The 12,743-nt window shown below is 38.6% G+C and overlaps 1 protein-coding gene across 1 annotated transcript; it reads left to right on the forward strand.

The window, feature by feature from the left end:
* Positions 1–3,331: 3,331 nt before the first annotated feature.
* Positions 3,332–4,267, forward strand: LOC103678908 (olfactory receptor 6C2-like). Its single transcript, XM_008708337.2, has one exon. It carries the CDS (start codon positions 3,332–3,334, stop codon positions 4,265–4,267), a length of 936 nt encoding a protein of 311 aa, XP_008706559.2.
* Positions 4,268–12,743: the final 8,476 nt, after the last annotated feature.

The following is a 12,743-nucleotide window of genomic DNA, read 5'->3' on the forward strand; positions in this document are numbered from 1 at the left end:
TCAAATTTGCCATCCGTACTTCAACTTTGTTCCTGACCAATAATATCCTTGATTGAATTTTTCTCCCTTCTATACACTATCCAAATTAGGTCAGGCATTGCACTTATTTATTATTTATTTATTTTATTTATGCGTTTAGTATTTTCCTTTTTTAAAAAAAATATTATTATGTTATGTTAGTCACCATACAGTACATCATTAGTTTTTGATGTAGTGTTCCATGAGTCATTGTTTGTGTATAACACCCAGTGCTCCATGCAATACGTACACTCCTTAATACCCATCACTGGGCTAGCCCATCCCCCCACCCGCTTCCCCTCTAAAACCCTCAATTTGTTTCCCGGAGTCCCTAGTCTCCCATGGTTCATCTCCCCCCCCCACCTTCCTCCCCTTCATTTTTCCCTTCCTTCTCCTAATGTCCTCCCTGCTATTCCTTATGTTCCACAAATAAGTGAAACCATATGATAATTGTCTTTTCTGGTTGACTTACTTCACTTAGCATAATCTCCTCCATTTTCATCCATGTTGATGCAAATGTTGGGCAATCATCCTTTCTGATGTCCGAGTAATATTCCATTGTATATATGGACTACATCTTCTTTATCCTTATGTCTGTTCAAGGGCATCTTGGCTCTTTCCACAGTTTGGCTGTTGTGGACATTGCTGCTATGAACATTGGGGTGCATATGGCCCCTCTTTTCACTACACCTGTATCTTTGGGGTAAATACACAATAGTGCAATTGCTGGATCATAAGGTAGCTGTATTTTTAACTTTTTGAGGAACCTCCACACTGTTTTCCAAAGTGGATGTACCAGCTTGCATTCTCACCAACAGTGTAAGAGGGATCGGATCCTCTTTCTCCACATCCTCTCCACCATTTGTTGTTTCCTACCTTGTCAATTTTTGCCACTCTAACTGGTGTAATGTGGTATCTCAATGTGGTTTTGATTTGAATTTCCCTGATGGATAATGATGTTGAACATTTTTTCATGTGTCTATTAGCCATTCGTATGTCTCCCTTGGAAAAGTGTCTGTTCATATCTTCTGCCCATTTTTTGATTTGATTATTTGTTTCTTGGGTATTGAGTTTGAGAAGTTCTTTATAGATCTTTGATACCAGCCCTTTATCTATAGTGTCATTTGCAAATATCTTCTCCCATTCTGTGGGTTGCCTCTTTGTGTTGTTGACTATTTCCTTGGCTGTGCAGAAGCTTTTTATCTTGATGAAGTCCCAAAAGTTCATTTTTGCTTTTGTTTTCCTTAAGGCATTGCATTTATGATTCTTTAGCCTTCTTTGTTTTTAATATTTCCACAGCCCGTATATTTTATTTTATTTTTTTTGAGGTGCACATTTTTGTAGAATATAGTTTCCTTCCGTTTTCAAAGGAATTTTTCAGTTTGGTTTCCCTGATGTTTTCTCCTGATTCAATTCAAGTTATTCATTCTCAGCTAGAGTACTATATAGATGGTATGGTTATTTTCAGGGTGACACATCTGATCACCAGGTCAAGTTGTCCAATTTCTCCATTGTGTAGTCATTATGTTTTTTTGGTAACTAATAAGCAATTATATGAATACACTTAAAGAACATACAAGTTTTCTATTCCTCAACAAAACTTTCCCCCTGATTTTGCATCTCTCGATGGTTTTTGCCTGATTCAGTCATTGTTGTAGTGATTGCCAAAATCTGATTTCCAACTCAAGCTCTTGCTCCACAGCTACTGGGTGGTCCTTGGCATTCTACTGTGAACAAGAGTTCTCCCTTCCTATCAATTTATACGTGATCCATTGACTGCTTATATGTTTGGACTCATAAATACTTAGTTTTCAATGCTTATAATTCATTGCTGTACTTACTAATTATGGTGCTCAAATTGTCACACATTTTGTCAGTGAGACCTCCGTCAAGCTGGTTTCAGTGGACCTTGTTACAAACCCCATTGTTTGAGGATTTCCTTACTTTTGGCATAGCAAGATGTTGCATGCTCACCTGTACTTACTCTGTTTCAGTCCTGAATCAGTCCTGAATCAGCCATTTTTTAAGGGGACACTGGTTCATTTCATTTTGGGGCTCTAGAATGAGCTCAGTGCTATTGGGGTATCTTTTTACTTAGCCATTTTAGTGGGCTAAAAAATACAAGCAAGCATATACATGTATAATACAGTATACAAATATATATGGGCACATTCACATAAGCATATATAAAAATGTATATATATCTTTATATACGAAACCTCCCATTCCAGTCCATCCATTTAGGATTCTTTTTTGCCTTTTCCCCAATCCATATTAGTATCTTTCTAATTCCTTGTTGAAAACTCTGACAATCAGCATGTTCTCATTACTCAGTCCTATAATAAATCTAAAATAGTTTCAGCACGGTTTCATCCATACTACTAGAAAAAACAAGTGTACTAAAAAGAGTTCCGGATTTGTTCACATTTCTTCCTATCCTCTTTTCAGACTAAGACTGAGACAATACAGTTGTATGTATTCATCGGAACTTGCATTAGTCCTTTCTTTTCCCCACTGGTATGGTTATGGTATTCATTTGAGATTAAAATTTGTTGATTTTTTTCAATCCAGGTTTCAGTTGTAGGTCCTCCTTCCTGTCTTCATTGACTTAAGTTGATTTTGTTTTGAGTATTCATATTAAAATCTTCACAAAAGGCAAAACTACACAACAACTATATGAAACTCTATTAAAAGTATATGGTGGAAATGTCACTCCCTAATGGAAAGGACTTAAAGTAATTATATAAGGGCATACCAGAGCACATTTGTGTGCTGGTGATATTAATCTAGAAAGGGGAAGAAATTAATGGTGTGAAAAACAGAGAGGGAGAGCTGCTACCTGAAGAGCGAAATGTCTTCTTGAGGTGATCAGAGATTGGCTTCAGAAAATAAAAAAGTAATATCTGTACACTGCTTATTATTTCCTTGGTACTATTATAAGCATGTACCTGGTTTATCTCATTTAGACCCCATAGTAACTCGAAGATGCAGTATTATAATTACCCCATCTTACAGAGGAGGAAATTGGGAGCACAGATTGGTTAAATGACTTGTCCAACGTAGTTCATGTAGTAGATGACAAATAGAGGTTTTGAAACTGGACAAACTGGGTTTGCTTCCCTGTGGTACCTTCAGTGGGGCTGAGGTCATCACCTCATGAAAGACCAGTTTTCCGGTTATACCAGGCACAGCATGCGACTAGGTTTAATTGTTGTTTATAGTCACTATTGATCCTGTCATATTTTGACATTGCTCCTCAGATCCATTTTCTGTGACTTTTACGTGAAGATTGGGCAGTGGTATGAAGCCAGTGATGAGAAACCATTCAGCAGTAACAACGTTCATCTTACTGGGTTTGACAGATGACCCACAGCTAGAGATTTTGGTTTTTATCTTTCTGTTTATCACATATATATTAAGTGTAATTGGGAATCTGACCATAATTTCTCTCACCTTGGTGGATTCTCATTTAAAAACAGCTATGTATTTTTTTCTTCAAAATTTCTCTTTCTTAGAAATCTCATTCACAACTGCCTGTGTCCCCCCATACCTGTACATCATATCAAGTGGGGACAGAACCATCACCGTCAAGGCTTGCTTCAGCCAAATCTTTTTTATTGTCCTCTTTAGAGCTACAGAATTTTTTCTCCTGGCTGTGATGTCCTACGACCGCTACGTGGCCATCTGCAAACCCCTGCATTACGTGACCATCATGAGCAGTAGAGTCTGCAGGGATCTCATCCTCTGTTGTTGGGTATCTGGCTTATTGATTATCATTCCACTCCTTGGTTTGAGTCTCCACCTGGAATTCTGTGACTCTGTTATTGACCATTTTTATTGTGATGCTTCTCCAATACTGAAGAATTCATGTTCAGATACTTGGTTCATAGAACAGCTGGTTGTCATCTGTGCTGTGTTGACCTTCATAATGACCCTTGTGTGTATAGTTCTGTCATACATATACATCATTAGGACAATTCTAAGATTACCCTCTCTCCAGCAAAGGAAAAAAGCCTTTTCCACCTGTTCTTCCCACATGATTGTGGTTTCCATGACCTATGGCAGCTGCATATTTATGTATGTCAAACCTTCAGTTAAGGATGAAGTGGCCATTAATAAGGCAGTTTCTCTACTCACTATATCTGTTGCCCCTATGTTGAACCCCTTCATTTATACCCTGAGAAATAAACAAGTAAAGCAGTCTCTCCGTGATGTTCTCAAAAGATTCGTATTTCATTCAAAGAAATAGTAGACCGGGAACTCAAATTAAAAGATATATCCTCATATATGCAAGTAATGAATCGTGGAACTTTACATCAAAAACTAGGGATATACTGTATGGTGACTAAAATAATATAATAAAAATATTACTACATAAAAAAATAAAAGATATATGCTCAGAATATGGATTGAAATTGAAGCCATTGAGAATGGCAAGTTTTGACAGGCATTAAAGAAAGTTTGGAAGAACATCTAATAAAGAGTGCTGAAGGACCCAGTATTATGAAATGGGCACTTCTTTACTTCTTTGCAACCCATTATATCTCCTTCTAACCCTAATTCAATCAGCTCGACTTAAGTTATCTTTAATGTTCATTAGTTATTAGTTTTTCATGTCAAAACTATTCTGGACATGTTACTGCTTTCCCCTCCTTGCACTGCAATCTGTTTTGAAGTGTCTTCCCTCTTCAAGGGGATAACTATGCTGATTTTCAGGATGTAAAGCAGCCTTTATCTTCACTTCAGCCTTGTCAATGCCATCTCAAAATAAACAGTATGTGCATGTGTACAAAATTAGGAATATAATTATATTCCCTTTCCTTTTCTATGTGAATGTATTGAAGATGATGACAAAACAACTGACAAAACCCCAACAATACAAAGAAGTGTAATTTTCTAGTTGTTAGAGTTTATCGATTGATTTCTTCCTCCACCAGTAATTGTTCTAAGAACTCCCAGGAAAGCCAGGTACAACACCAAAAGCATTGGCTTAAAGCATCAGATTGCTGATGAACTAATGAAGATCAGAGAGCAAAGACTGCAAAAGGTAGAACTTTTGAAGCTTGAACTGATTGTATGTAGTTAATTCTGCCCTTAGAGGCATTTTCAGATTCATGGCTGTGGTGGATTACATCATTTGTAGTGGATCAATGTCATTTTCTCCATTACAGGATATAAATTCCTTCCTCTCTTTTTTCACTTGGCTGGGTCAGTAACTTGCTTTTGATCATGAGAATGTGGTATAAGGGAAGTTGCACGAGAAGCTTCTTTTTTTGGAACACATGCCCTGGGAGAATCCAGGTGCCATGTGAAAAGTTTGAATACCTTGATATTGCCATGCAGTGAAGAAGCCTAAGCTAGCCCCATGGAGAGACCATAGAGAGATGCCTGGTCAGCCCATCTCTTCCAGCCATTCCAGCTGTGGCGTCAGACACAGGATTGAAGAAGCCATCTTAGATAAACTCCACACCAGCCTTCTTATCATCCAATGCCAATTACTATCTGATTGCAACTAAATGATGGAACCAAGTGAGAACCACCCACCTGATCCCAGTCAGCCTCTAGAATCATGGACAATAATAAATTTATGTTTTAAGATGCAAAGATTTGGGGTGACTTGTTACACAGCAATTTTTAACTGAAATAGGGTGTAGGAAAAGTGTTAGCCTTTTATTTTTTATTAAAATTTTTTGTTGTTTGAGTATAGTTGACACACAACATTGTATTAGTGTCAGGTGTACAGTGTAGTGATTCAGCATCTGTGTATGTTATGCTATGCTTTCCACAAGTGTAACTACTTTTTCTTCATTACCATCTCTCCATTGTCTAGAGCTCTATCCTCTGTTTTTGGGGATTATGAGTGTTCCGAATCATTGGAAGGTTGGTCTCGTCAGTAGGTATAGGCTGAAGATTAATCACATTCTAGGCCACCCCTGGGTGAAAGGCTGTTCACTGTCAATGAAGGATTTTTCTTTCTTGATCTCAGCTGCTTTAAATAAAAGGGCCAAGTATGCTGGGAAACTTTGGGGAAGAGAAGAGATAGACATTTTTATAAATCTGTTTGCTACAAGGAACCAAGTTTCACCTTCCCCAATCCTTTGGGGAAGGAAGCATTGGGTGGAGGTTGGCAGAACATTTTCAGTGCTGTGGGGCAAAGCCATGATGGCATGTGTAGGGGCAAAATGAAAGAGCCCCTGAGCTCCAGGGCTTTCCTGACAGTGAGAGATGTGTAGAGGAGGAGGTGGCACTGACCCTGGGGAGAAAAGTGAAAGAAAAGAAAACCTTTCTGCCGGTCTGGCCATTTCCATGCTCCCTGGGTATCCTTTCCCATCTCCTGTACTTTCTGAGCTCCCAGCTGGGGATGCCACGACTTTCTGGCAGCTGTTATAAACCATAGTGCACAAGTGCTAAAACACGTTGGTCTGTTTTAGAGAAAAAGAGTGCCTGAATTCAACTGATAAAATTAGGCAATACTCACAGTGACAAAAAAGGTTCAAGTGACCTTATGCATGAAGCCTCTCACTGATTCAGTATACACTCATTGTAACTTTCATTATTGTATGCATAATGAAATTGATGTGTTCCTTCTTGTCCTGTGTATGCTCGTAAAGTGTCAAAGACATTGCACTGTGCAGTTCTCTGTCATAGGTAGAGACGTGCTAATGAGACAAACTCCATTTGCAAGCAGTGGGTGGGTCAAGATTTATGGTGAGTGCCTCTGCCCTCTGATGTCCAGAGTTTTCATTACATAGATGATGTCCAGTTGTTTGAACTCAGAAGATCCAGTCTCATCTGCTCAGACTGTGGTATTACTATTCCTCTCCCAGAATGGATCGCTGAAAATATATGAGGAACTCATACAAGAGACAAAATGTGGGGCAGTTTGAGCACCATAATTATGAAGTACAGCAATGAGCTCTCAGCTGTTGAAAATTAGAAGTTCATGAATCCATATACATAAGCAATCAATGGAGCAATTCTAAGTTGAAGAGAAGGGAGTGCTCTTGCTTATAATAGAATGCCAAGGACCAGTTTGTAGATGTGGAGTGAGGTCAGGAGTTGGAATCTAATATAAGAATATAATAAAATTCCTTGTTCCTTCCTACCTGAATGTATTAAAATCATGATAAAAACAAGTGGCAAAACCCTTAGCAGTACAGAGAGGTATTTTAATATAAGCTTTAACAATTATTGATACATTTCTGCCTCTGAGTAATTGTTCACAGAACAACTGAAAAAGCCAAATAGAGCACCCAATCACTGGATTAAAGTCATCAGATTGCTGCGCAAACCATGAGGATCAGAAGGCCCAAGATTCTGGAAAAGGTAGAAATATTGAAGGATGAGCTGATTGTATGTAGCTATTTTTGAGCTTAGAGGCATTTTCAGATTCACGGCTATGGTGGATTAAAGACTGTTTCAAATTCTTCAATGTCAATTTCTCCATCCAGGGATGTAAATTCTTCTCCCCTTTAACTTGGCTGGACCTCTGACTTGCTTTAGATTGTGAGAGTGTGGTAGAAGTGAAGTTGCATGATTTAGGATAATCAGTCAACAATTGTCTCACCCTTGAAATTGAACTGTCATTGTATTGACATTTCAGACCATCCACAGTTGACATTTGTATATTTTGTCATTAAGCCATCTAGCAATAGGCTGATAGTCAAAATATTTGATGAACATTTCATATGTCCAAGTAGTTGTCACTGATGCTGCTGAATGTATTTTGGAAGTAGATGTCTTACGTACGTACAATATTTCTACTGTTTGGATGGGATGTTCCCAAGGAGAAACTGCCCTACTAGTGGGAGAGTGGTGTTGGGATAAATGCACACACTGGGAGCCTCATGAACCTCTTTGGTACAGCTATGTAGTTAATGTTGAGTCAGTGAGGGACAGGAGGGGTGAAAGAAATTACTGTATTGATTAAAAACCTGGGAAAACGAGCGCTGAAGAAAATCATGCAAATGATTTCATGGGCTGCCTACACTCAGCCCGTGGGTCTTCTTTGTTTGTTTGTTGTTATTTAGAGCGTGTTTACCTGTCATTTATTCATGGTGATGAATGACGTCCAGGTTTCTCCTTAGGGGTATATGGTAGGAAATATTGGCTTTTATAAAAATACAGTGCCAAAATAACACTTTATCTCTAACCCCATTTCATACATTGGTTACATTCAAGCGAACAACTGCCTTAGAATACAAATAGGAAGGACATTTTGCATTTTGATTAAAATGTCTTTTTTTAAGCAATTTTCTGGAACTTTAATATTAACCTCTAGCTTTTTCTGTAGAACTGTAGTGCTATTTTTAATTCTTACTCATAGTTACCAGAATATATTAAAGTAAAATTTATATTCTTGGTAAAATAGCAGTCTTATAATTAATATTATAGGTATTTTTGTCTATTATCTTCCTGCTTATTTTAATTTTACCACTACTTTATAATTTATCTGATAACACATCACTTAATTATGATTTGTCTTTAAATTTAGCATATCTTTGTTGGGAAAGTTTTGATTACCAGTTCAATCTCTTTACTAGTTATTGGTCTGTTCATGTTTTCTATTTCTTCATGATTTAGTCTTGCTATAAGGTAACGTCCTTATCTCTCCTTCATTTCTGAAGGACAACTTTTCTTGGTTGGCAGTTTTTTTCCACCCCTCCAAGCTTGTGTGTTTTGTCCCCATCCTGTAAGGTTAGGCCAGATTTCTGCACGTGCTGAGTAGCCATTTGCAAAGGCTCATTCTTACTACTCTTAGGGGCACACACTGGGAGCTGGCCACAAAGTGCGAAGGTGTGTGGTTGAAGCTTGTAAAGCATTTGGGATGCCCATGGATCAGTTGAGGGGATCTGAAGGTGAGGCATCCCCAGCTCTCCAGGGTGGGGTTCCTCATGAGTCCTCAAAGTGGTTAGTAGAATCCATATTGCTCCCACACGTTCCATTCTGAGCCCAAGCTGTTCACTGATCCTCAGTCATGCAGTTTATGAGTCAGTGTTCTGGATGGGGTGAGAAAGAAATGTGCCTCTCTGGCAATTCTCACACAGATGGGGGAGCTGGGTGCTCATTCATGCAGTCCTATGTTCCTCCATATGAAAAATTATGGGCCTACCAGGTCTCTTTTGGCATTGAGGTGTGCCCCCTTTGGGGGAGGGATGATATGGCCAAAGTGGAACTATTCCTTCTCCTTTCTTCAGTGCTTTCAATCTCAGATTTTTTTTCCCCTTCAATAGTCAGCTGGCATTTCCCCACTGGACTTTCAGACTTCCACAAAGGTACTCTTTTCTGTGGTGATTTTCAAACTTGATATTCTTTGGTAGGGGGAAGATGGTAGAAAACCTATTCTCGGGGGCGCCTGGGTGGCGCAGTCGTTAAGCGTCTGCCTTTGGCTCAGGGCGCGATCCCAGCGTTCTGGGATCGAGCCCCACATCAGGCTCCTCTGCTGGGAGCCTGCTTCTTCCTCTCCCACTCCCCCTGCTGTGTTCCCTCTCGCTGGCTGTCTCTCTCTGTCAAATAAATAAATAAATAAAATCTTAAAAAAAAAAGAAAACCTATTCTGCCATGTAGATGATGGTCACTTATTCATTTTATTTTCAACTTTTTAATATCCTACCACTTTGAGTGTGTCTCTTATATACAACACATTGCTGCATTTATTTATTTTTGTTTGTAATCCAGTTTGAGGATCTGTATCTTTTTCATCATGGGGTTCACTGATGTATTCTTTTTATAATTACTATTATAGTAAGACTGATTTCTGCCATCTTGTTCTTATTCCATTTATTTTGTTATTACTTTTCAACTATTTCCTATCTCTCATTAGAGGGATGGAGGGATACTTCTTAGTTTGTTGATTAAAAGTTATAAATTCTACTTCATTCTTAGCATGGATATTTTAAGATTCATCTGTGTTCATTTCCATCTATTGATTTCTTTTATTTTTTTAAAGATTTTATTTCTTTATTTGACAGAGATAGACAGCCAGCGAGAGAGGGAACACAGCAGGGGAGTGGGAGAGGAAGACGCAGGCTCCCAGCGGAGGAGCCCGATGTGGGGCTCGATCCCAGGACTCTGGGATCACGCCCTGAGCCGAAGGCAGACGCTTAACGACTGAGCCACCCAGGCGCCCCTCCATCTATTGAATCCTTAAACATATACAATTCTATTTCTTTGGATCATAACAAGTATATTATCTTTCTGTATGTTATTTTGGTCTATCTTCACAACCCATCATGTACATGTTTTCTAGAATTTTAGTTCTGGTTATGCATATAGATTTTCTTTCTTTTATTCTTTGACTAATACTTTCTAAAAAGATAAAAATGTTTTTGGGTGTTGAGTTTGGTAAGTTCTTTATAGGTCTTGGGCCCTGGGTGTTATACACAACTAACGAATCGTTGAACACTACATCAAAAACTAATGATGTACTATATGCTGGCTAAATGAACATAATAAAAAATAAAAAGATAATAATGTACTTTATATGATTAATATAAATTATATTATCATTTTTATGTTTCATATTATTTGCATCATCCTTCTGGGTTTATTTATCCTCTTATTTGAGTATTTCTTTTAAGTGCTTTCATATTTGTTCTTTGTGTGGCAAGCTGTTTGAGGTGTTCTTCTAGTTTACCATCATATTTAAATGTCTGATTTCTTAAGGTGTATGTTTTCTTTATCAATCCCATTTCAGCATACTTAGAAATATCCATCCTTCTCTATTATACGAAATATGTTATTATTGCCTTCTCTCCCCACCTTCTCTTTACCTGTAACTCTCATTATATATTTTTATTTTGGTATCTGCACTTGTCTTTTGGTGCCTATATATCTAACTACCTATTTCTATGTCTAATCTCCTTATTGTTTTCTGTTGCTTTATGGGAGACCACATCAGAGCTGATCCAGCTCACCATTTTTGTTTTGGTTTTATCTCTCCAATATTAGCCTCATTGTTTTATTCTTTATTTCATTTATTGTGGTTTCCAGCACTATTTTTACCTGGTTATTTTTATAATGTTTTGTCCTTCATTTTGCCAATATCATTCTTATCTTTTTTAGGAAATTATACTTATTTTATTTTTTTTAAGATTTTATTTATTTGAAAGAGAGAGAGCGCAGGGAAGAGAGAGCACGAGTGCGGGGAAGGGCAGAAGGAGACAGAGAAGCAGACTCCCTGCCGAGCAAGGAACCTGACATGGGGCTTGGGCTTGATCCCAGGACCCTGAGATCATGACCTGAGCCAAAGGCAGATGCTTACCCAACTAAGCTCCCCAGACGTCCCAAATTATACTTATTTTAAATTCTTGCTGCTTCTGTTCCAGTAATTCATCTTTGCATCATATGTTATCTGGTGTGTAATCTTGCCCCTCTCTCTCAGTGGTTATATTCCTAAGATGGGTGGTTGTTTTGGCTTCTGAACTCATGACCTCTGTATAGCATTAGCTCTACTGTCTAGTGATGCATATGAACAGAAGCTTAAGCCCTGGTTTGTGACCTTCTGGATAACTTAAAGGAATGACAAGGACGATCCTCAGGCCAGATAGCCCAAGTCATTATAGAACTGTTCCTTCCTAAACTGTCATCTTAAAAAATACTTTTTTTCTTTTGAATTTTCTTTTCTTTTCTTTTTATTTATTTGTGAGAAAAAGAGATAGAGAAAGCGTGCGTGTGCATACACGCCCAAGGTAGGGGAGGGGCAAGGAAGAGAGAGAGAGAGAATCTTAGGCTCCACACCTGCCATGGAGCTGGACATGGGACTTGATCTCATGACCCTAAGATCATGACCTGAGCCCAAATCAAGTCAGGCGCTTAACCAACTGAGCCACCCAGGTGCCCCATGAATTCTGTTTTAAACATTTTGCAAGGAGCAGCATTGGGAGAATACTGTTTCAATTTGTAATCCGTAGTCCATAATCTTTGGGGCTTTAGGGAGAGAGGATAGAGGAAATGGTGCTGAAGTGTGGCAGCACTTGTTTTTATTGTCTCCTCGCTCTAGCACGGCTCTAATGTTATCCTGAGAATGTTAGTAGCTAAAACTTCTTTTGATTCTTTTTAAGAAATAATTTAAATTTAAATTGAATTAAGTCAAATTAAATTTTAGTTTTTAAAAGATTTTATTTATTTGACAGAGAGGGAGAGAGCAAACATAAGCAAGGGGAGTGCCAGGCAGGGCAGAAGCAGAGACTCTGCTGAGCAAGGAGCCCCATGTGGGGCTCAATCCCAGGACTCTGGGGATAGTGAACTGAGTGAAAGTCAGCCACTTAACTGACTAGGCCACCCAGGAGCACCTAGTTTTATTTTATTCTAGAATGAGAGATCATGTATGTAAGAGAGGGGTGGGGGAGTGGCAAAGGAAGAATCCCAAGGAGACTCGATGCTCAGTGCAGAGCCTGACTCGGGGCTCAATCCCACTATCCTGAGAGCATGACCAGAGCAGAAACCAAGAGTCAGATGCTCAGTTGACTGAGCCATCCAGGCACCCTTCTTTTGATTCTTGTCTACAGTGGTGACAGGAAGGATAAAGCCCACCAACTCAACATTTAGAAATTGAACATTCTCAGACTCAGCCACAGAATCAGTAAACTCATTTCTTTGCTTATCTGTGACTTGGATTACATTCCAAAAGTGCCAGCATAAAGCCAGTTTAGTGAACAGTTTCATAAGTGCATGACCTGTCTTTTTTTTTTTTTTTTTTTTTTAAGTTTTTTTTGAAGATGATA

Source organism: Ursus maritimus, unplaced genomic scaffold (assembly GCF_017311325.1).
Source record: "Ursus maritimus isolate PB19 unplaced genomic scaffold, ASM1731132v1 scaffold_48, whole genome shotgun sequence".
NCBI classification, from domain to species: domain Eukaryota; kingdom Metazoa; phylum Chordata; class Mammalia; order Carnivora; family Ursidae; genus Ursus; species Ursus maritimus.

What these genes read in the sequence shown, in the direction of transcription:
- LOC103678908 (XM_008708337.2), top strand. Translation starts at nt 3,332, where the DNA reads ATGAGAAACCATTCAGCAGTAACAACGTTCATCTTACTGGGTTTGACA.